The sequence below is a fragment of the Crinia signifera genome, chromosome 11, assembly GCF_055691185.1.
Source record: "Crinia signifera chromosome 11, ASM5569118v1, whole genome shotgun sequence".
Classification (NCBI taxonomy): domain Eukaryota; kingdom Metazoa; phylum Chordata; class Amphibia; order Anura; family Myobatrachidae; genus Crinia; species Crinia signifera.
Genome location: NC_139227.1, coordinates 100,964,119 through 100,987,353, shown reverse-complemented (window position 1 = coordinate 100,987,353; position 23,235 = coordinate 100,964,119). Strand labels below are relative to the sequence as shown.

Here is a 23,235-nt window from a genome sequence, read left to right as displayed (position 1 = left end):
TTTAGCACGGTTTCCTCTTCTGATAGTGTCCGGTACACTGTCGATGATTTTATAACGTAGGGTGGCTAACCCATGGCGTGCTGAAGCGAAGTGCCGGGCTACCGGCTGATCAGACGTTTTCCCCTCCAGAGCTTGTCGTATGGATGTCCGATGCATAGCCATACGTTCTTTGAATTTCCGTGTGGTCTTACCGACATAAGCCAGACCACACGGACATTTTAGGAGATAAACCACAAATGATGTATTGCAGGAATAGATCTTTTTGATATTGTAGATTTTCCCAGAGTGCGGATGGGTGAAAGTGTCTCCGGTTTCCAGGTAACTGCAGGTAGTGCAGCCTAAGCACCTGTAATTACCGGGTTTTTTGGTAAGGAAATGCACTGATGTTGGTGGGCTAGGAGTGGTTACATTGGTACGCATCACCCAATCTTTAATATTACGACCTCTGCGGTAGCAAGGTGTGAGTATGTTATTCTTCAGAAGATTGAGTTCAGGGTCCCTCGTTATAGCCTGCCAGAATTGTTTGGCTGCTTTACTGATAATATGTGTCGAGGGAGAATGGTCCATGATGAAGATGGATTTGTCAATAGAATTGTCCTGAGTTCTGGGTTGCGTGAAATGAATTTTAGGAGTAGCCATCACTTTATCAAATGCCTCCTGAAGAATATGGGGACTGTACCCTCTTTGTAAAAATTTATCACGCATTAGGGAAATTTGTTGTAGTTCATCCTCTGTTGAAGAGCAAATGCGTCTCACTCGGCAGTATTGTGAATAAGGTAAAGACTTAATTAGCGGTTTCGGATGGTAACTGGTAGCTAATAGCAAAGAATTGCCATCTGTAGGCTTGCTATACAATGTGGTGGTAATATTGCCGTTTGATAGCTTCACCTTCACATCCAGAAATGGTATTTCAGATTCACTGCTGCAATATGTGAATTTGATGTGCTCGTCCTGTGTGTTGACATCTGTCATCATAGTGGTGAATTCATCGTTGGTGCCACTCCAGACAATGAAAATGTCGTCGATAAAACGACGGAAGAATTTGATGTTATGCGCATAAAGTACATTGGTGAGGAACAAGTTCTCCTCCACGTCCATCATAAATGAATTAGCGTACGTGGGGGCCACACACGCCCCCATCGCACAACCCTGCAGTTGGATATAGATATCGTTATTGAAGACGAAGTAATTTCTAGTCAAGACTAGATTGAGGAGTTCCAAGAATAGTTCTGTTTCAAGCCCGGCATGTAATGGGTGGTTGTTGAGCAGTCTTCTAACTGCAGCAAGTCCCCTATGATGTGGGATGCTAGTGTAAAGATTTACAATATCAACCGTACACAGTAGAAGTTTTTCAGAATGGAAATCGATTTTACTGAGTTCTGTGAGAAACATACCGGTGTCTTTGAGGTATGTCCTGCCAGATTGTATCAGCGGTTGGAGGAATGAGTCAAGGTATCTAGAAACCTCATACATGAGGGAACCTCGGGCCGCAATTATTGGTCTCCCCGGCGGTTTGTCAAGTCTTTTGTGAATTTTAGGTACAAGATATAATACCGGAATAGTCGGAGATGCATTAAGCAGCGATCCCTGAATGCGTTCTGTGATTGCACCCCTGTTCACTCCCTTTTGGAGAGTGTCATTCAGTTCCTTGATGAAAGTATCTGTTGGGTCTTGAGATAATTATCTGACACCAAGGTATATAAAAAATTGTTTGTTTGCCTCGTCAATATAGTCGCTGGTATTCAATATGACTATTCCGCCCCCCTTATCGGCAGGGCGGATTACTATATCATCATATTTTGCAAGAGACAAGAGTGCTTGATGCTCTTGTTTTGTGAGGTTCTTATAACTGCTGGTGTAGTTCTTAGCCTCATTCTCAGAGATATTGGTTATGACGGAGGTAAAGGTTTTAATGGTGTGGTTGGTTGACACCGGATCAAATAGATACTTGGATTTTAATATGGGGGTTTTTGTAGGGTGTTCACTGGTTGATAATTGTGTGTTGTCTTGCTTGCCAAAGAATTCCTTCAACCGAAGTTGGCGATTAAATCTGTGTAGATCAATTTTGGCTTGAAAGGGGCTATACTTGGTGACTGGAACGAAGCTTAAGCCTTTACTTAAAACGGCAGTTTCAGAGTCTGATAGATCGCGACTGGACAAGTTGTATATCACTTTTTGTACTTGGATTTTACGGCTCGCGTTAAAGTTTCGCGTGCACTGGTCTGCACGTCTGGTGCGTTCCCTCTTGCGTTTGCGGCTTGAGTTTTTCTGCTCGAATTCCCTAAAGGGGGACGCTGTTGTTGAGGTTCCGTACTTTCTGCTTCACTGTTGGAGGATTGTTTGTCCGATGTATCTGTGTCGAGGGGATAGCGTTTGTTGGTATGTTTGCGAAATCTGGTTGGTCTTTGTCCTTGTGAAGACGATGCCCATAGGTAAACTCTTCGAGAATTAACTGCTACGGCTGAAAAAATCAAATTGTATGAATCCGTACACATGGACAAATTACAGATTGATCCAACTCGAGGACCTCGTAACGAAACTAACAGCTCAAATTAGTAAATATAAACTGGATTTAATCCAGTTCAAAAAGAAAAAATTACTAATGGTCAATAAGGACTATGAAGAAAAAAGAGTTTACCTATGGGCATCGTCTTCACAAGGACAAAGACCAACCAGATTTCGCAAACATACCAACAAACGCTATCCCCTCGACACAGATACATCGGACAAACAATCCTCCAACAGTGAAGCAGAAAGTACGGAACCTCAACAACAGCGTCCCCCTTTAGGGAATTCGAGCAGAAAAACTCAAGCCGCAAACGCAAGAGGGAACGCACCAGACGTGCAGACCAGTGCACGCGAAACTTTAACGCGAGCCGTAAAATCCAAGTACAAAAAGTGATATACAACTTGTCCAGTCGCGATCTATCAGACTCTGAAACTGCCGTTTTAAGTAAAGGCTTAAGCTTCGTTCCAGTCACCAAGTATAGCCCCTTTCAAGCCAAAATTGATCTACACAGATTTAATCGCCAACTTCGGTTGAAGGAATTCTTTGGCAAGCAAGACAACACACAATTATCAACCAGTGAACACCCTACAAAAACCCCCATATTAAAATCCAAGTATCTATTTGATCCGGTGTCAACCAACCACACCATTAAAACCTTTACCTCCGTCATAACCAATATCTCTGAGAATGAGGCTAAGAACTACACCAGCAGTTATAAGAACCTCACAAAACAAGAGCATCAAGCACTCTTGTCTCTTGCAAAATATGATGATATAGTAATCCGCCCTGCCGATAAGGGGGGCGGAATAGTCATATTGAATACCAGCGACTATATTGACGAGGCAAACAAACAATTATCTGACACCAAGGTATATAAAAAATTATCTCAAGACCCAACAGATACTTTCATCAAGGAACTGAATGACACTCTCCAAAAGGGAGTGAACAGGGGTGCAATCACAGAACGCATTCAGGGATCGCTGCTTAATGCATCTCCGACTATTCCGGTATTATATCTTGTACCTAAAATTCACAAAAGACTTGACAAACCGCCGGGGAGACCAATAATTGCGGCCCGAGGTTCCCTCATGTATGAGGTTTCTAGATACCTTGACTCATTCCTCCAACCGCTGATACAATCTGGCAGGACATACCTCAAAGACACCGGTATGTTTCTCACAGAACTCAGTAAAATCGATTTCCATTCTGAAAAACTTCTACTGTGTACGGTTGATATTGTAAATCTTTACACTAGCATCCCACATCATAGGGGACTTGCTGCAGTTAGAAGACTGCTCAACAACCACCCATTACATGCCGGGCTTGAAACAGAACTATTCTTGGAACTCCTCAATCTAGTCTTGACTAGAAATTACTTCGTCTTCAATAACGATATCTATATCCAACTGCAGGGTTGTGCGATGGGGGCGTGTGTGGCCCCCACGTACGCTAATTCATTTATGATGGACGTGGAGGAGAACTTGTTCCTCACCAATGTACTTTATGCGCATAACATCAAATTCTTCCGTCGTTTTATCGACGACATTTTCATTGTCTGGAGTGGCACCAACGATGAATTCACCACTATGATGACAGATGTCAACACACAGGACGAGCACATCAAATTCACATATTGCAGCAGTGAATCTGAAATACCATTTCTGGATGTGAAGGTGAAGCTATCAAACGGCAATATTACCACCACATTGTATAGCAAGCCTACAGATGGCAATTCTTTGCTATTAGCTACCAGTTACCATCCGAAACCGCTAATTAAGTCTTTACCTTATTCACAATACTGCCGAGTGAGACGCATTTGCTCTTCAACAGAGGATGAACTACAACAAATTTCCCTAATGCGTGATAAATTTTTACAAAGAGGGTACAGTCCCCATATTCTTCAGGAGGCATTTGATAAAGTGATGGCTACTCCTAAAATTCATTTCACGCAACCCAGAACTCAGGACAATTCTATTGACAAATCCATCTTCATCATGGACCATTCTCCCTCGACACATATTATCAGTAAAGCAGCCAAACAATTCTGGCAGGCTATAACGAGGGACCCTGAACTCAATCTTCTGAAGAATAACATACTCACACCTTGCTACCGCAGAGGTCGTAATATTAAAGATTGGGTGATGCGTACCAATGTAACCACTCCTAGCCCACCAACATCAGTGCATTTCCTTACCAAAAAACCCGGTAATTACAGGTGCTTAGGCTGCACTACCTGCAGTTACCTGGAAACCGGAGACACTTTCACCCATCCGCACTCTGGGAAAATCTACAATATCAAAAAGATCTATTCCTGCAATACATCATTTGTGGTTTATCTCCTAAAATGTCCGTGTGGTCTGGCTTATGTCGGTAAGACCACACGGAAATTCAAAGAACGTATGGCTATGCATCGGACATCCATACGACAAGCTCTGGAGGGGAAAACGTCTGATCAGCCGGTAGCCCCGCACTTCGCTTCAGCACGCCATGGGTTAGCCACCCTACGTTATAAAATCATCGACAGTGTACCGGACACTATCAGAAGAGGAAACCGTGCTAAACAACTGCTTCAGAAAGAAGCACGTTGGATTTATGATTTGAACACAGTTAACCCCGCTGGACTTAACGAACATTTAAATCTTAATTGTTTCCTTTGATGCTCCTAGACCGATACTGTCTGATTATTATTGCCCTACCCATGCTCTCTTCATTGTATTTCTTTAACCTGGATAGATTTTTTATTCCATGTTTCAGTTTGCTCACTTTTTCTTCCTTTTTTTTCGGTGATTGTTTACGGTAACTAGGCAACCACTATTGCTCCTACATTGTGACGTCAGCCAAGAAGCGCCACGGTTTGCTGCACGCACACGACGGGGCAGTATGACGTTGCCTACACACGGGAGGTGAGGGTGCTGGGATCTCTATAAAGGTATGTTATTATCCATATGTCTAATGCTTCTGAGGAAAATTCACAATAGAATTAAAACGTTAAGACGACATTGGTGTTCTGTCTTTATTCAAAACCCTGTGAGTGCCGCCAACGTACCCCCCTCTATATATATATATATATATATGTGTGTGTGTCGTGTCCTAAACACTGCCATCTGTTGGCAGCAAGTGAAACTACATCTACCAGCTTTCAAAGCATTTGCTTTGAGTGGGCTTACTAGTAGAGAAAAAAGAGAATCTGGTTGCTATAGGCAACATCACCTCTTCATTTTTAGAAGCTTTAGTAAGTATACCCCCTATGCTTCCATTCTATAAATAATTACAGGAATTGAATGTAACTTGATTACCGCCAATGCTGCGCTTCAATTCCGTCATGTTTGCTCCTTGGCCTGGATTTCTGGTTTAGCAGCAGAGTGGATGGTGTAGAATTGCAGCGATGTGTACGGATCGTGCACAGCGCTGTAAGAGCTGAACTGTCGGCGCCCCAGGTGCCATCATAGTCTAAAGTTGGATGAACACAGCTATATACCGTCTGATCGGGCTGGCATATCGTCTACATTGCTCCGTGTGTACGATCAATATGTGTGCTCCCACCGTTGCTTGCGACAACACTGGTATTCCACCCGGTGAAAGTATTGGAGCAGACGTTCTGTTTTGTGAGTGTATTTGAAGGTTGTCTGGACATAGAATCGTTACCATCAGCATCCATCCATGGAATGTGACCTATAAAACCTTTGCAAAACTTTTATATCCACTATAAAATAAATGTAGCGCTCCCTCCCATGAATGAGTCACACAAAGGTAACGTGAGTGAGGCCAGGCTGGTGTTATGCCCTATCCATCCTAGTGTGATGCAGGCACTGGCAGTAAGGGGGTACCCTCATTGCCATCAGTTGGTGACATCACAGTTCAGAGCACAGGAGTCGCAGCTGTACACTCGTGCAGTTACAGTTGCGTTCCCATACGCAGACGCTGTGCGGACATCTGCGAATGCCTCAACCAGCAGGATGTGTACTGAGAGGCCCACCGGCGGATTTTCGGATCTCAGAAATCGCGTACGTAGATGCATTGCGATCGCATATCCTGCGATAATTGGCCTGAGTAACTGGTCACACACAACCCATGTGTGTACTGAGACGCCAAACATCTGCAAAGAATTCCAGGTCGCAGACTACAGCACGTCACGTTACCATCTCCAAACGGTCCCTTACGGTCAATCTAGATAAAAAATGAGTCTCCACTGTGTGGCCCATTAAGTACAGCAGTTCCGCACGTTCCAGGAGGGATGGATGTTGGAGGTCAGCAGTTAGCTACCATCGATTGTCCCGATTTTTTTTTTGCATCTGAGTTTGTGTATTCGATGGTTGCCACCCATTGGAAGGCTGACTGCTTCCATGCAGCTGCAGACATCTGGAAGTGTTGCACGCAGCCTAATGCACATGTATTATAGCCATCGATGGTTATAGCATTGGTAGTCTTGATATCAGAAGTAACGATATGATGCCGGTCTTCCAATATCCATACGTAAGTACCTGTCCTTCCGAATTGTGATCTTGTACACGCTGACGCTTGCATTGGAGAAGCGTAGGGCCCTAGGGCTTATTTATCAACACTATTTGCACCAGTAATCATGTGAAAACCGCCGGTCAGAATAACTGACACTATATACTAAGCGCCTAATTCAGTAAGGCTCGCTAAGCAGTGAAGAAACGCTGCTTAGCGTGCCCTTTAACGCCGCCCGCCTTGCAAGCTAATGCCACAGTGCGTAGATCCCTGCCGCAATACGAATGGATGTTTAATGTACACATGGGAGCCTACAGGCCAAAACCATTCCATGATCTTTTACCCATCCGTAAGTAAATGTCAGTTTGGCTGACTTTTATTTATGAAGAACGGGGCGGCACTGAGGTCATGTGATGTCAGGCACACACGCTTCAGCACGCCTGCGCTCAGGGTCACCCAGCATTTTGCAGGGGCACCCGCCATATTTATGGGAATGCCCAGATGTCCCCATGCACTATCCCCCTGACCGCCTCAGCGACTATGAAAGTCGCCAAAGGCATTCGCACAGCAGAATATTGCATATACACATGTGCAGAGCAAAAACTTCAGTCCTCGGAGCGAATCAGGCCCTAATTCCAGTAACTAATGGAGACCACAGTCCTAAAACAATATATGGGGATGAAGTAGTTGTGTTACTTACCAAACTCTGAACATGGGACTTGTTGTGAGCTTGGCAGCATGGACTAACTAGCTCCTACCTATGGGCAGGTGGCTGGGATCCCTGTGACCCTCATGGTTGTGTAACACAGGCGGAATGGAAGTCGGCAGCATGGACTAACGTCATCCTCCGCCAGCTCCTACCTATGGGCAGGTGGCTGGAATGCCTCCTGTGACCCTCACGGGTTTGTAACACAGGTGGAATGGAAGTCGGCAGCATGGACTAACTAACATCATCCTCCGCCAGCTCCTACCTATGGGCAGGTGGCTGGGATCCCTCCGCCTCCTGTGACCCTCATGGTTGTGTAACACAAGCGGAACGGAAGCCGACAGCATAAAGTGTTCTGCGTCACTTGTGCGATTACCTGCGTCAGATGGAAGATTACACTCCTTTATTAACAAATATGATATTGGTGATTCAGCCAATCAGCTCCCAGCTGTCTTGTGTTCTGCTCCCACTGTCATGTTCAGCTGCCAACTGCCATGTGTTCTGCTCCCAACTGTCATGTATTTCACCACAGTTGTCATGATTTTCTGCTCCCAACTCTCATGTGTTCTGCTCCTGACTGTCATGTGTTCCACTCCCAACTGCCACATTTTCGCTCCCAACTACCATGTTTTCAGCTCCCAGCTGCCATGTGTTCTGCTCCCAACCTCCACATGTTCCGCCCCTGAATGTCATGTGTTCAACTCCCAACTGTGATGTGTGTCACCCCCAAATGTCATGATTTCTGCTGCCAATTGCCATGTGTTCTGCTCCTGACCGCCATGTTTTCCATTCCCAAATGTTGTGTTCAGCCCCCAACTGTCATGTGCTCCTGTGTATAAAAATGTCAGTTGGGAGCTGAGTGGCTGGAGCACCATTTATCAAAGCCAAGGAGTTTTATAAGGGATACGGTCATTGGGTCACCAGCATGGTGGTCGACATGCGGTTAGGTCGACAGGGTCATTAGGTCGACATGGGTAAGGTCAACAGGGTCATTAGGTCGACATGTTTTGTTTTTTTTACTGTTTTTTGAGCTGACATGTGCCGACAGGCAGTATTTCATGCCCTACCATCCACTAGGGCAGGACTGGGCAATTGCGGCCCTCCAGATGTTGATGAACTACACATCCCAGCATGCCTTGCATCAGTTTCAGCATGGCCACATAGCAAAACTAATACAAAGCATCCTAGGATGTGTAGTTCATCAACATCTGGAGGGCCGCAATTGGCCAGCCCTGCACTAGGGTGTGGTGGGAGAATAAAAAGTGTGCCGTGCGTAGCGAGCCATGCGAGGGGACCCGGTGCTAGGTTTTAGTGTTTATGTTGACTGTGTTGACATTCCAGTAAAAAAAAAAAAAACATGTTGACTTTTTAAATGTCGACCTCACCCATGTTGACCTAATGACCCTGTAGACCTAAAGTCTTGTCGACCTTCCTGTATGTCGACCTTAACTCATGTCAACCTAATAGTGTCGACTGAATGCTTGTCGGGGGGAGAGAGAGAGAGAGTGTCGGGGGGAGAGAGAGAGAGAGAGAGAGAGAGAGAGAGAGAGAGAGAGAGAGAGAGAGGACTATATATCTGTATTGTTGCCAGCACACACAGATGTAGTTGTATTGTTACATGCGGCTGACACACTTGTAGTGACCTGACACAATGTTGCTGGTCGCTGGAGGAAGAGGCTGCTGCTGCTGCTGCTGCTGCTGCTGCTGCTGCTGCTGCTGCTGCTGCTGCTGCTGCTGCCGCCGCCGGCCGAGTGAGTTGATGCAGCAGGGGCGGGAGAGGCGGCTCCTCCCCGCTGGATGTCCCGACTCCCGGGCTGCAGCAGTGGGGAGGAAGCAGGAAGAGAAGCTCGGTGCTCTGCACACCGTATATTGCCTGATCCACACAGATGGAGTTTAATGTGGAGCTGGTGAGACAGAGGCTGGGAAAGGTGAGCACTGGTCACACTGCTACTATCATTGTTCCTGGTCTGTTACTGTCACCACCAGTATCACTGTTACTGGTCTGTTACTATCACCACCAGCAGTATCACTGTTACTGTCACCACCAGTAGTATCACTGTTACTGGTCTGTTACTATCACCACCAGCAGTATCACTGTTACTGTCACCACCAGTAGTATCACTGTTACTGGTCTGTTACTATCACCAACAGCAGTATCACTGTTACTGGTCTGTTACTATCACCACCAGTAGTATCACTGTTACTATTACCACCAGCAGTATCACTGTTACTGGTCTGTTTACTATCACCACCAGCAGGATCACTGAATTTGCGAAGTTGTGCATGTAGCCAGGGACATGCCCAGTAAGTGAGCAATCACTATATACGACCGCTTAGGAATCAGGCCCCTTTCTGTATTGATTACCATGGCGGCTGTATTTTGCTTTTGGTACTGAGAACGAGTTTCCTTCTATATTCACAGTATAAATTCCGAGACCTGACCATTGAGGAGCTAAAGGATGTTCACAAAATGTATCCAAACTTCACCTACTCCATGGACACCTACAGTAAGTGTCACCCCAATGGGTAACCCAGTAAGCGTTTGCAGAATGCTGATTGCGGATGTTACACGGGGCACACAGGGTGACATTTCCCCAAACCTTTTCTCTAGTCTAGTGCATGTGGCTTCTGATAGGACAGAAGCTGGAGCCAATCATGAAGCTGCATTTATTACCCTTAGTGGGTTGCTGCCTGCACTTCCTGCTGCATACTTTCCCTGCTGCCAGCACTGCCCGTAGACTGGTTGCATTCAGTACTATTGGCTGGGCAAGAGTCGTCTGAAGGTGGAAGCCCCCTCTGTGTCACCCCTGTGCCTCGGCCTGTGTGCCACCCCTGGAATCCATATGTGATGGGTAACAGTTCTGCCTTTATTGTTTCTTTTCAGCTTTTAAAGATGGATCCCAGAAGGATCTGCTGAACCTCACAGGGACGGTCCCAACCAAGTTCCAAGGTAATTGTGCCTCCAGTGATCCTGTGTGACCGTGTGCTGGGCAGATATGGGGCAGGGATGTGCCCGCAGAGCAGGATGGGGGGGAACTGGCTACGTGATTATTGTAATCCCACTCAACTTGCCAGCCATCTTGGGGTGTTAGCATGAGCCTGAATCAGGCCGGTTAGCAAGCCTGCATTTTTTTGCAGATGGACAAAACAATGCTGCACTGCAGGTGGGGCAGATGTAACAGGTGCAGAGAGAGTTAGTTTTGGTGGAGTTATTTTGTTTCTGTGCAGAGTAAATACTGTCTGCTTTATTCTTACACAGCAATATAGATCTCACTTTGAAGTAAAACCCCACCCAAATCTAACTCTCTCTGCACAAGTAACATCTGCCCCACCTGCAGTGCTGCATGGTTTTGTCCATCTGCAAAAGTAGCAGCCGTGATAGCAGGTGTGAATTAGGCCTCATGTCATGTTGACACATGGCACATCCTGCCAAGAGGCCGGCACATCCTAAAATCTGGGTTACCCCCTTCCCCTCTGCAGCAAACTGCGACCTGTTGCTGGTTAGTGCAGCTTGGATGGGGCACTGGTTAGTGGGAAACACTTCCCAACTGCCCTGTAATCTGATTGGTGGGATGGCTGGACAGTCCCCTCAAGTCATACCAGTCCCACCTACATAGGGGACAGTCTGTGGTTGATGTGTGAAGCTCTGTACACACAGAATAATACAGTGGCAGGCATTCAATGCGGCCGGCGAGGGGGTTAAACAGCGAGGATTGCAGATCCTCGCTGTTTAACCCCCTCGACGGTCCCTTGCTCTATTCAATGTTCCGGGGAAATCCTCGCCTTCACAGGATGGCGAGAATTCCCCAAAACAGCGAGACCCACGGCTAATGCAGAAAACTCACTTTATTTAGCCGCGAGTCTCGCTGGTTCTGGAGCCGCATACGCCAATTCCCCCTCGCTCAAAAAATGGAGCTAGGGGGAATTGGCGTATGAGGGGGGATGCGTTGAATACTGACAGGGTGAGTGGTGACAGCGAGCAGGAAGTCCTGCTCGCTGTCGCTGCTCGCCCACAGCATTGAATACCTGCCAGTATATTGCTCAGTGTCCCATTTTCATCAGATGGTTGCTGCTAAAAAAGAGACTACTTGCCGGGGGAAACAGCTGATTGCAGGAGCATGCTCCTCCGACCAGCAACCACTCCAGGGCTGGTAGCGGGAGCGCGCGCCCCGACAACAGTTGCCCTGTACACCAGCAACCATATCCCGGCGATATAGGCTAGAATTGCAATGGGGCTCAAATGTCTATAGAGCCTCATGAATAAACATCCTCTGTCAGTGACACACACCCATACAGGGTTCTGTGACGGGACTGCCGTGTGCAGGGTTCTGTGACGGGACTGCCGTGCGCAGGGTTCTGTGACGGGACTGCCGTGCGCAGGGTTCTGTGACGGGACTGCCGTGCGCAGGGTTCTGTGACGGGACTGCCGTGCGCAGGGTTCTGTGACGGGACTGCCGTGCGCAGGGTTCTGTGACGGGACTGCCGTGCGCAGGGTTCTGTGACGGGACTGCCGTGCGCAGGGTTCTGTGACGGGACTGCCGTGCGCAGGGTTCTGTGACGGGACTGCCGTGCGCAGGGTTCTGTGACGGGACTGCCGTGCGCAGGGTTCTGTGACGGGACTGCCGTGCGCAGGGTTCTGTGACGGGACTGCCGTGTGCAGGGTTCTGTGACGGGACTGCAGGGTTCTGTGACGGGACTGCCGTGCGCAGGGTTCTGTGACGGGACTGCCGTGCGCAGGGTTCTGTGACAGCTTTGCCAATTTTCCTGCTGTCATTCTATTCAGTATTTTAGTTTTTTTTTTTTTAAACTGGCTCTTCATGTCAGTATAGAGGGAAAATATAATAGTGTGCTGAGCGTAGCAGGGCACCGAGCCCGAAGCATGACGAGCGCAACGGTGCACTAATTGGGGTCCACAATTTTTTTTTTTGAACTCTTGTCGAATTTTCATGTGTTTTTCTTTTGACCCTGTCAACCTATTGCATGATACCTTTTTGGGGTCAACCTATTGACTGTATCTAATAATCCACACCCGTCATTAGCTGTGACATTCAGGGTACATTGGCTGAGTGCCAGTTACCCGCACTGTAGTGATGCGGGAGAGGTGTCCTGCCGACACTGTGGGATGCGGAAGAGGTGTCCTGCCGACACTGTGGGCTGCCGGAGCAATGTCCTACCGACACTGTGGGCTGCCGGAGCAATGTCCTGCCGACACTGTTTCTGTGCAGGGTAAATACTGGCTGCACTATTTTTACACTGCAATTTAGATTTCAGTTTCAACACACCCCACCCAAATTTAACTCTCTCTGCACATGTTACATCTGCCCCACCTGCAGTGCACATGGTTTTCTCCATTTTGAGAACAAATTTGTACTGCAATCAGATCTGAATAAGGGCCCATGTCTAATATGGTAACATTCCATTTTCAAGGAAACTCTTACAACATCCCCATCTGCCTGTGGCTGTTGGACTCGCACCCCTTTGCTCCCCCGCTATGTTTTCTGAAGCCGACAGAGAGCATGGGAATCCGGTTTGGGAAACACATAGACGCGCAGGGAAGGATATATTTGCCGTATCTTCGGGACTGGAGTCATGTAAGTACCTCAGATTCCTTCCAATAAGACTGTGCAATGTCTGACTGCTGGTATTGCCCACAGCATTACACAATACACTATTCTAATTACTGTTGTGTGTGCTGCAGATCTGTCACATGACTCTGCCCAGTGCTGTGACACATTTCACACTGTAATTAACCAACCAACCAGACTGGTGTTTCCGGTTTTGTCTGTTTTGATTGGCTGGTAGTGACAATTGCACACTTTCATGTAAATAGGGTAAACTCCTAATTGCAATCACTATGGTTTACTTTAGCTAAATATTTACCTCAGAAATTCCTTTTGAAAATATTCACACAGTAGTATAAATTCACCGTAGTACCATGGTAAGCGGACACAGCGACATGGTGGTCACACATAGTCCAGCAATTACTAGTAACTGCGCATGCGCAAATAATAAATCGGAAAACCCCGGGACATGTGGTATCAGACATGGAGCCATAATATGATGGGCATTCTTTCATGTGATTGGAAGGTGGCCTGAAGTGAGTGCCTATCTAGTCACTAGAAGCCAGTGACATCACTGAGAGTGCAGCCTATCTAGTCACTAGGAACCAGTGACATCATTGAGTGTGCAGCCTATCCAGTCACTAGGAACCAGTGACATCATTGAGTGTGCAGCCTATCCAGTCACTAGGAACCAGTGACATCACTGAGAGTGCAGCCTATCCAGTCACTAGGAACCAGTGACATCACTGAGAGTGCAGCCTATCCAGTCACTAGGAGCCAGTGACATCATTGAGTACACACTTTGACATAATTTATTTAAAAAAAAAAAATCCCCCCCAAAAACTGAACATGGTACTTATGTAGTATCTGGGCTGCCGATTTCTAAATCGGGTACATCGCATCGCATCGCATGCGACCATCGGATGCGATGCGATGCGATGCGATGCGATGCGATGACCCGATTTTTCCATAGGAATCAATGTTAAAATGGACTGAGTCCATTTTAACATGGAATTCAATGGGAAAAAGGGGTCCTTTTCATACCCCTACTATCCAAGTGGGCATGGAGTTGGATATAAACCTGTGGCGAGCGCAGCGAGCCACCGAGCCCGAAGCGTGGCGAGCGTACACAGAATACCGTCCCCTCGCGGGGCTCGCTTCGCTCGCCACGCTTCGGGCTCGGTGGCTCGCTGCGCTCGCCACAGGTTTATATCCAACTACATGCCCACTTGGATAGTAGGGGTATGAAAAGGACCCCTTTTTCCCATTGAATTCCATGTTAAAATGGACTCAGTCCATTTTAACATTGATTCCTATGGAAAAATCGGGTCATCGCATCCGATGGTCGCATGCGATGCGATGCGATGCGATGCGATATCGCATCGCATCGCATCTGATTGTATGCCTTAACTTAAGGCATACAATCAAAAAATCGGCAGCCCAGATACTACATAAGTACCCTGAACATTTTGTTTTTGCCTGGAGTTCTATCTTTGCCAAGTCCCAAGTTAGTCCAGCTCTGTGCTCCTCTCTCCTCATAGGATGGGTCTCCCATCTATACCTCCCATAGGTATTACTGGGAAGGTCGTACAGGTCATTGACTGCAGCGTTGCCCAGTGTATTCAGGTGACAGAACAGCGGAGATGTATTGCAGTGCTGGACCACTCAACCCTTCTGTGTCCCTGCTGGCCCAGGATAAATGTATATATGTATATACAGTATATGTATGTTTTTTATGAGCCATGTGATTGATGAGTTAGAATGTAACATACAACCTCTTTCAGCCCAAATCTACTATCATCGGCTTGACAAAAGAAATGGGGGTGAAGTTTGAGGAGGAGCTCCCCCTGTATTCCCTCTCAGCTGCGGATGCCGCCAGACAGAAGGAGCTGCTCTCATTCATCTCTCGGGTCACTGACGGTAAGAGTGAGATGGGAGCTATGGGAGTTATGTGCAGACTCTCCCATTACTAATAATCACCCACCATATAGACGGTGGGACTGAGATCTATTCCTAGCTTCTGCTTCTGTATGGATATGTGATGTGGTGTCCGGGCTGTCCTGGGTCTGCGCGCAGAGCTGGTATTGTCACTGGTCGCACAGGACTGCAGAGCAGCAGGAAAGTACACTGGTGGCTGCGTGATGTGGTGTCCGGGCTGTCCTGGTTCTGCGTGCAGAACTGATGGTGTCACTGATCACGCAGGATTGCATACGGCAGGAGTGCGCACTGGCGGCTGTAGGACCCTTTACAAGCAAAATAACCTTATGTTCCATGTTGTTACATTTCCAGGTGTGTCCAGCATAGATGTGAGCCCCCCGAGCCAGGGTAAAGTCACAGTGGTGGGTGCTGGAGACCTTGCCATGGCCTGTTTACTGGCCATATCTGCTAAGGTAAACCCAATAGTGTTAATGTATATGTCTGCATATCCCTATAGGGCTAAATGTGACAGGGGCAGTGACAGGATGTGAGGAGGGGAATGGAGGCAGCAGGAACCACAGACTGGGAGTTATATAGTGGGAGGAGCAGGTTCCCTGAGCAGCACCGAGTATAGCAGGAGATGAGGGATCTGTCAGTGAGGATAGGGCTGCATGTGACAGGGGCAGTGACATGATGTGAGAAGGGGAATGGGGGCAGCAGGAAGCCAGAGACTGGGAGTTCTATAGTGGGAGGAGCAGGTTCCCTGAGCAGCACATAGTATAGCAGGAAAATGGCGATGTGTCAGTGAGGATAGGGCTGCATGTGACAGGGACAGGGACATGATGTGGGAAGGGAAATGGAGACAGCAGGAGCCCACAGACTGAGCGTTATATAGTGGGAGGAGCGGGGTCTTCAGCAGCACAGAGTATATCAGGATATATATATTTTATCCCTTATCAGAAGTTGTGCTTTTAAATACACCCTAAGCAATAGGGCACATAGCTACAAAGGAATCCACATGGTGTCCTCCGTTTGCCCCTTGCTGGTAGCTTTGCTTTGAACAGGCTATTAATGAAGGTATCATGATACCACCTGTTATGGCATGTCTCCTGCATGCTCCGTGTCTGCCACTTTATTTCACTTGTTTGGGATGACTGAGAACATGCAGAAAGTACCATTTCTTTATTTAAAAATATTGAGAGAAAAGTCAGTGATCCACATATGCCCAGAGCTACGCGCATAAGCAATACACCTCTCTGTGATTGGCTGATGCTGCTTGCGGCAAAGTCATTCAACATTTGGGTCACGACATCACCTGTTTCCCCTCTAGAGAGCTGCAGACAAGCTGGTTCTTCTTGATATAAGTGATGGAGGATCCAAAGGTGGAGGCGCGACGGACTTGGAGGTTTTCAACATTCCGAACGTGGAAGTTAGTAAAGGTACCTGACATGTTCACTTACTCTTCCATTTAATTGTATAACATTGTATTCCTAGTGAAAGATAAAGTGAATTGCTTTCATGTGTAATGATAATAAATTAGGTACTATAGCATTGTTTCAGAATCCGCTATGTTTTTTTTAAATCTTTATTTAATTAACAACCATTTGATTCTGTGGTACAGCTATGGGCTCTAATGTAGCGCCAATGCTCTTGAGCATATATATGATTGCATCTGAATTATCCTGTGTATACTCACTCTCCTGCCCAATGCTGCATGGCTGTGCTGGGCATACCCATGCCCCATTGCTGCCCAGTCTGCTCCCGCCCTGCCCCATCTCTGTGGGAACACCACAACGACTGTGCAGGTCGCCCTGCACATGTGCATAAGTGAATATGCATAGGCCTCCAACGTCGGTCCCCCGTGCAAACACATGGGGGACCAAGTCAACTGGAATGAGGGCCATTGTGTAGTGTGTACCCAGCATTACACTGCAATTAAGATCTGTGCTAGGACAAGCCTCTGCCATCTCTAGGGATAATATTTACGAAGGGGCAGGTTTTTCAAAGTGGAGTTGTTGCCCATGGTTACCGATCAGATTTTCCTTCTACTCTAAATTCATTTATCTAGCGGGAATATGATTGGTTGCCAGGGGCAACATCTCCACTTCTAAACTCCCACACCTTAGTAAATATCCCTGCACACCTCACATCTGCAAACCTGCAGCACAGCATAGCTTTACTTGTTGGAGGTTTACTCCCAATTAAGAATGAGCCCTATATTCTTTAATGCACATGTCGCCACCTTCTACAGGACTCATTCTGCGGTTGGGGTACAGTGCTGCGGCTTTGCCTGCATTCTTAGTTTCCGTAGTCTGCTTTGAAGGACATGAGAAAGCTGGCGCTGTGTTCTCGTGGGACAGAATAGTTTCCTCTGTTTTGTTTGTTTGAGCAAAAGGTCAACATTAGCTTTTTCGGTGTCTATGTCGATTTACGTCAACATGGACACCGTATAAGTGTAGCGCTTTGCTCTCCATGCTATTATATTCTCCCTCTATGGCCCTTATTCAGATCTGATCGCAGTACAAATTTGTTCTCAAAATGGGCAAAACCATGTGCACTGCGGGTGGGGCAGATGTAACCTGTGCAGAGAGAGTTAGATTTATGTGAGTTATTATGTTTCTGTGCAGGGTAAATGCTGGCTGCATTATTTTTACACTGCAAATTAGATTTCCGTTTCATCACACCCCACCAAAATTTAACTCTCTTGCACACTGTACCTCTGCCCCACCTGCAGTGCAGCATGGTTTTGCCCATTTTGAGAACAAATTTGTACTGCGATCAGATCCGAATAAGGGCCTATGCCCATAGATAGTCAGGTATGAAAAAAACACCTGTTCTTAAAAAAATAAATAAAAAAAAACAGGAAAAACTCATGTCAACATTTCTTAAGGTATGTCTACCTTTTTTCATGTGGTAACCTGTGGCCTGTCCAACAATAGTGGTCGACCTATTGACTATCAACCTATTTATTGTCGTTATTCTATGTTATTATTACTGTATTTTCAGACTTGTCTTCTACCAGTGGCTCAAAAGTCATCGTTCTTACAGTGAATGCCTGGAGTAACGCTCAGTCTTACGTGGAGGTCCTGCAGAGCAACGTGGAGCTGCTACGTGGCATTGTCCCAGCCGTGGCCTACCACTGTCCAGAGAGTGTCCTCCTTGTGGCCTCTCAGCCTGGTAAGAGCAGAACGTGATATGGATAATGCTGCGCAGAATTGGCACCTACTGTACATAGTCATTTGGGGGCCATTTCTGTAACCCATGAAGGGCGCAAATTGGCCTTACAGCTGCACTTCAACTCTCACCCCTTGCGGCCTGGACTTGCACTACTCTTGCGGGAATGCAAACAGAAATCTGCAAATCTGGAGGTGCAGCATATAGCGCCAGACACACACACACTCGTGGGCTTTAAAGAATTGCATATAGCTCTTGAAATAGATTTTTATATATATATATATATATATATATCTATATATCTATATATATCTATCACATTAGCACTTCTTATTTTGGCGGCACAGTCCTGCAATTGGGGTAACTTTATATAAATGGGGGTCACACGGGGAATGTGTGTATTATAGCAGATGTATGTACTGTGCACAGAATACTCATTTCACCAATGTTTCCCCTTTAATTCCTGGTTTGCAGTGGAGATTATGACCTACGTGGCGTGGAAGATGAGTGGCTTTCCTCACAGACAGGTTGTGGGGATTGGATGTAACTTGTGTTCCGCGCGGTTCCAGAACATCATTCACACTGTGACCAATTCCCAGGAGGAGGCGCAGTCTGCCTGGATCATTGGGGAACAAGGCGAAAACAAAGGTGAGGATACTGCTGCACAATCGGTCATTCGTGTCTACCCGCAGCTTTGCGCTCATGGGTGTGTCTGTGATCAGTGCAAACACAATCGTGATGCATTCGCGTTGTGACTTAGAATTGTTCGACTGTGACCGGCGTAGTACAACTGAGGGTCATTCCCTGTACACATATTCCCCCCCCCCTCCCCCTATATATATGGACCCTTTCTTATAGTAGCTATGGAGAAAATCATAGAGCATTATATTTTGTTCTATAACATTGGATGGTTTCTTATACATGTACTATTCGAGTGATTGGCATGAATATTACATAAAAAGGTAACGGCAACTTTCCCGGGAAAAAAAGATAAAATCGTTTTCTGAGGGATAAAAATAATAATGTGCTGTATATTTCCCTGTATAACTGTATGAAGAAGATGTGGTAATGGTGTTATTTGTACTTAGTGGCTGCCTGGAGTGATCCTGACTCTGCAAATAACCACAAATCGCCAGCAAAACTGTACCCCAAGATCTTCCAGGAACAGCTCACGGGCAGGTGAGTGTTGGCAGGTGAGAGTCTGAGGGTGTTAGTATCCGAAGGTGAGTGTTGGCGGAGGTTAGTGTCGGCGGGTGAGTGTTGGAAGAGGTTAGTGTCGGCGGGTGAGTGTTGGAATAGGTTAGTGTTGGCGGGTGAGTGTCGGAAGAGTTTAGTGTTGGCGGGGCGGGTGAGTGTCGGAGGAGGTAAGTGTTAGCGGATGAGTGTCAGAGGAGGTTAGTGTTGGGGGGGTGAGTGTCGGAGGGGGTTAGTGCTGGCGGGTGAGTGTCGGAGGAGGTTAGTGCTGGCGGGTGAGTGTCGGAGGAGGTTAGTGCTGGCGGGTGAGTGTCGGAGGAGGTTAGTGCTGGCGGGTGAGTGTCGGAGGAGGTTAGTGCTGGCGGGTGAGTGTCGGAAGAGTTTAGTGTTGGCGGGGCGGGTGAGTGTCGGAAGAAGTTAGTGTTGGCGGGGCGGGTGAGTGTCGGAAGAAGTTAGTGTTGGCGGGTGAGTGTCGGAGGAGGTTAGTGTTAGCGGATGAGTGTCGGAGGAGGTTAGTGTTGGGGGGGTGAGTGTCGGAGGGGGTTAGTGCTGGCGGGTGAGTGTCGGAGGAGGTTAGTGCTGGCGGGTGAGTGTCGAAGGAGGTTAGTGCTGGCGGGTGAGTGTCGGAGGAGGTTTGTGTTGGCGGGTGAGTGTCGGAGAATGTTTGTGTTGGCGGGTGAGTGTCGGAGGATGTTTGTGTTGGCGGGTGAGTGTCGGAGGATGTTTGTGTTGGCGGGTGAGTGTCGGAGGATGTTTGTGTTGGCGGGTGAGTGTCGGAAGAGGTTAGTGATGCTTAGTGGGTGAGTGTCGGAAGAGGTTTGTGTTGGCGGGTGAGTGTCGGAAGAGGTTAGTGTCGGAGGAGGTTAGTGTTGGCGGGTGAGTGTCGGAGGAGGTTAGTGTCAGAGGATTAGCACATTCAATGATGGTTTATTGTTAGGCGGTAAGAAGAGATGATACAATTATAATGTTTAAGTCCTTAATATAAATGAAAGGGTGCATTTTTGCGGACATCCAGCGTAACTGGGCTGTATAATGAGCTGGAGCGAGCATGATTATTGTTATGGGGTATTATCCTGTCAGTTTTTGGCAGTCACCAGGTTTTTTTGTCTCTGGAACTAAAGCGCCAATTATGTAAAAAAGCCAAAACCAGATTGTTTTTTTTCTGTTTTTTTTTTATTGCTGCTGTGATATTACAGGTGAAATTGCTGCAAGTATAAGGTTTAGTACATTAATGTGCTTAGTTTCATTAGACCTCTCCTTTACAGGAGTATGCATTACAGTAACCTAAATATAACACAACTTCTAGTGAAATGCGCTTTTCTTTATTTCCCAGAGCCATGGAGGTGCTGAAAGGTAAAGGTCAGAGGTCATGGTCTATCGGTCTGTCTGTCGCTGACCTTACGGACACCATAATGCAGAACAAGAAAAAGATTCACTCGGTCTCTTCCTTTGCTAAGGTAATGTTCACGCAGGGCAGGCTCAGTACGATCCACATGCGGTCAGCAATCATTCAAGCAGATATTGTCCGTCTCTGTCCTGCTCTCCTGATTGTCTCTCTTTCTCCCTAGGGCTTCTTCAACATACAGGATGAAGTCTTTCTAAGCATGCCGTGTGTACTAGGAAGCAGTGGGGTGTTTGGGAATCCTGAAATCCTACAGCAGGATGATTGTGTATCCGACGCTCTCCAGAAAAGTGCGTCCTCTATGCACAGTCTGCAGCAGCTGCTGAAACTGTAAAATAACCAGAGCGGGACTCTGTCTCTGTGCACTGAGTGACCATGGAGGTGGATGATCTCTGCCGGGCAGAGGGCGTTACTCAGATACTCCTACACTCCGTGCACAAGGTGTAGTCGGCCATTTTGTGTGCCTGAAGTAATGTTAATGAGAATGTGGTCTATGGGGTCATTGTTACGAAAGGTTGATTTTAGTTAATATTAAATTGATCTATATCGATGTGTTTCCAGGGCTATAACGCACCTTTGCTAACAGATTTATTTTTTTTAAATGTTACTAAAAGTGCAAGTTTTCCGATTTTAAATCCGTTTAGATAAATTTAAAACCGATTAAAATCAACCTTAATTAAATGTACCAATAAGAGTTTACTAGAAACTGGTGACATCGCTGAGGCTCTGGTTCCCACTGACATAACATCACTGTATTCTAGTCAAACATTGGTTCAACGCACAAAATGGCCGCTGCCACTGTGTGCAGACCACAGCTACTCTGTGATGTCTTTTCTACAAATGCACTAAAATCATTTTATTTTCTTAAGAAATATTTCCGCTTGTGATTTTAGGTGGAACCTCATTTTTGTAGATTATTGTACATTTTACGGTTTTAACCACACATACGGTCTGATTCAGACCGGTTCCCTAGGTGGTGTATATTAACACAGTATCCAACAGGTAAACGCTGCTCCGCCGATTTTACCCCCCTCCAGCCAGTCATAGGGGAATGTAACTGGGATCAATGGTCCCAATTTCATGAGCCCGGTGACTAGGGTGGCCAACTCATCCCTTTAATCCGGGACACATATTAATTACACAGGTTCTGTGGCTAGCTTTCACCTGGTTTTTTAACTGCCACACCTCAAGACTCCATTTCACCTGGTTTTAAACTGCCACAGAAGCTGTGTAATTAATATGTGTCCCGGATTAAAGGGATGAGTTGGTCACCCTACCGGTGACCTTAATATGTCCCTGAAGGTCAGCAGACTCTGCACCTTGACGGTACACGGTAAAGGATAACAAATTGCTGCCATTTGTTGTATATATCATCCCCTTGTACAGCGCAACAGAACCCTTGTGGCGCCTTACACAATAATTATAAGACAATTTCACAACAGAAATGTCCGTTCCGGAGATGCACCAAACACTCCGATGGCAGATAGGGGTCTGTGACTTTTGTGTTCTGTTATTATATGTATTTGGATTGTGCCTTATTGTCTGTGGAAGGAGAAGTATAATATGCAGAAATATACTTGTCACTGCACTACTTTATATTGTATATCTATGTTATACATTTCTTACTCTACTTTTCTACTATTTAAAGGCAGAAGCTCCCTCACTTTCTGCATTATTATATAATGTTTTGGATTTCTGACATTCTCATCTGATCTCTGCTCGCTGAATAAAATGGTTTGGAGTCTCTGTAATTGCAGCCCTTTCATTACAACAATGTTTTATATAATGTACTTTAAGGTGTGTTTTACTTGTTACACTATCACACCGAGGCTTCCGGTGACAATGGGAAATGACTGGTGTCCTGGTCAAAAGTATTGTGAAATAAAAGAAGATTGATTACAGTCATCCCCACGGGTGTCTCATTTATCACGATGCTGATGTTCACGTAACAGAGTGTTTTTACATTTTTAGGCGTTTTTGTATTTATTTTTATGCTATTTGCATGCAAGAAAATCCCTGCGCACTTATATGGTGCATGTGTTGCGCAGCGAACACAGAAAGGTGCTGTTGTGGTTGGGGGTGGGCCGTATCAGGGAGGCAGAGGAAAGCGGTTGGCGTTTCTTGGTAATGACTGGGAGGTGGTTACTGATAGGTCCCATTATCCTGCAGCCACAAGAGGCCATGGTGGGACCTGTAGCGGCCGTAGGGTTCATGCAGGGTTCGATGGTGGTGTAGTAGGATGTGCCAGTCAGTCAGTATTACAGCACGTACGGACAATGACTGTGCCTTGCACATTTGGATGCATGGTTGCACACCAGGG

The 23,235-nt window shown here is 46.5% G+C and overlaps 1 protein-coding gene across 1 annotated transcript; it reads left to right on the top strand.

Annotated features, from left to right (window-relative positions):
- Positions 1-9,409: 9,409 nt before the first annotated feature.
- UEVLD (UEV and lactate/malate dehyrogenase domains) lies at positions 9,410-22,823 on the top strand. Its single transcript, XM_083163955.1, has 12 exons — positions 9,410-9,595; positions 10,090-10,174; positions 10,552-10,617; positions 13,095-13,258; positions 15,013-15,148; positions 15,518-15,618; positions 16,476-16,584; positions 18,152-18,322; positions 18,794-18,967; positions 19,408-19,498; positions 20,847-20,970; positions 21,082-22,823. Exons 1-12 carry the CDS (start codon positions 9,554-9,556, stop codon positions 21,247-21,249), a joined length of 1,431 nt encoding a protein of 476 aa, XP_083020081.1. The 5' UTR covers positions 9,410-9,553; the 3' UTR covers positions 21,250-22,823.
- The last annotated feature ends 412 nt before the right edge of the window (positions 22,824-23,235 follow it).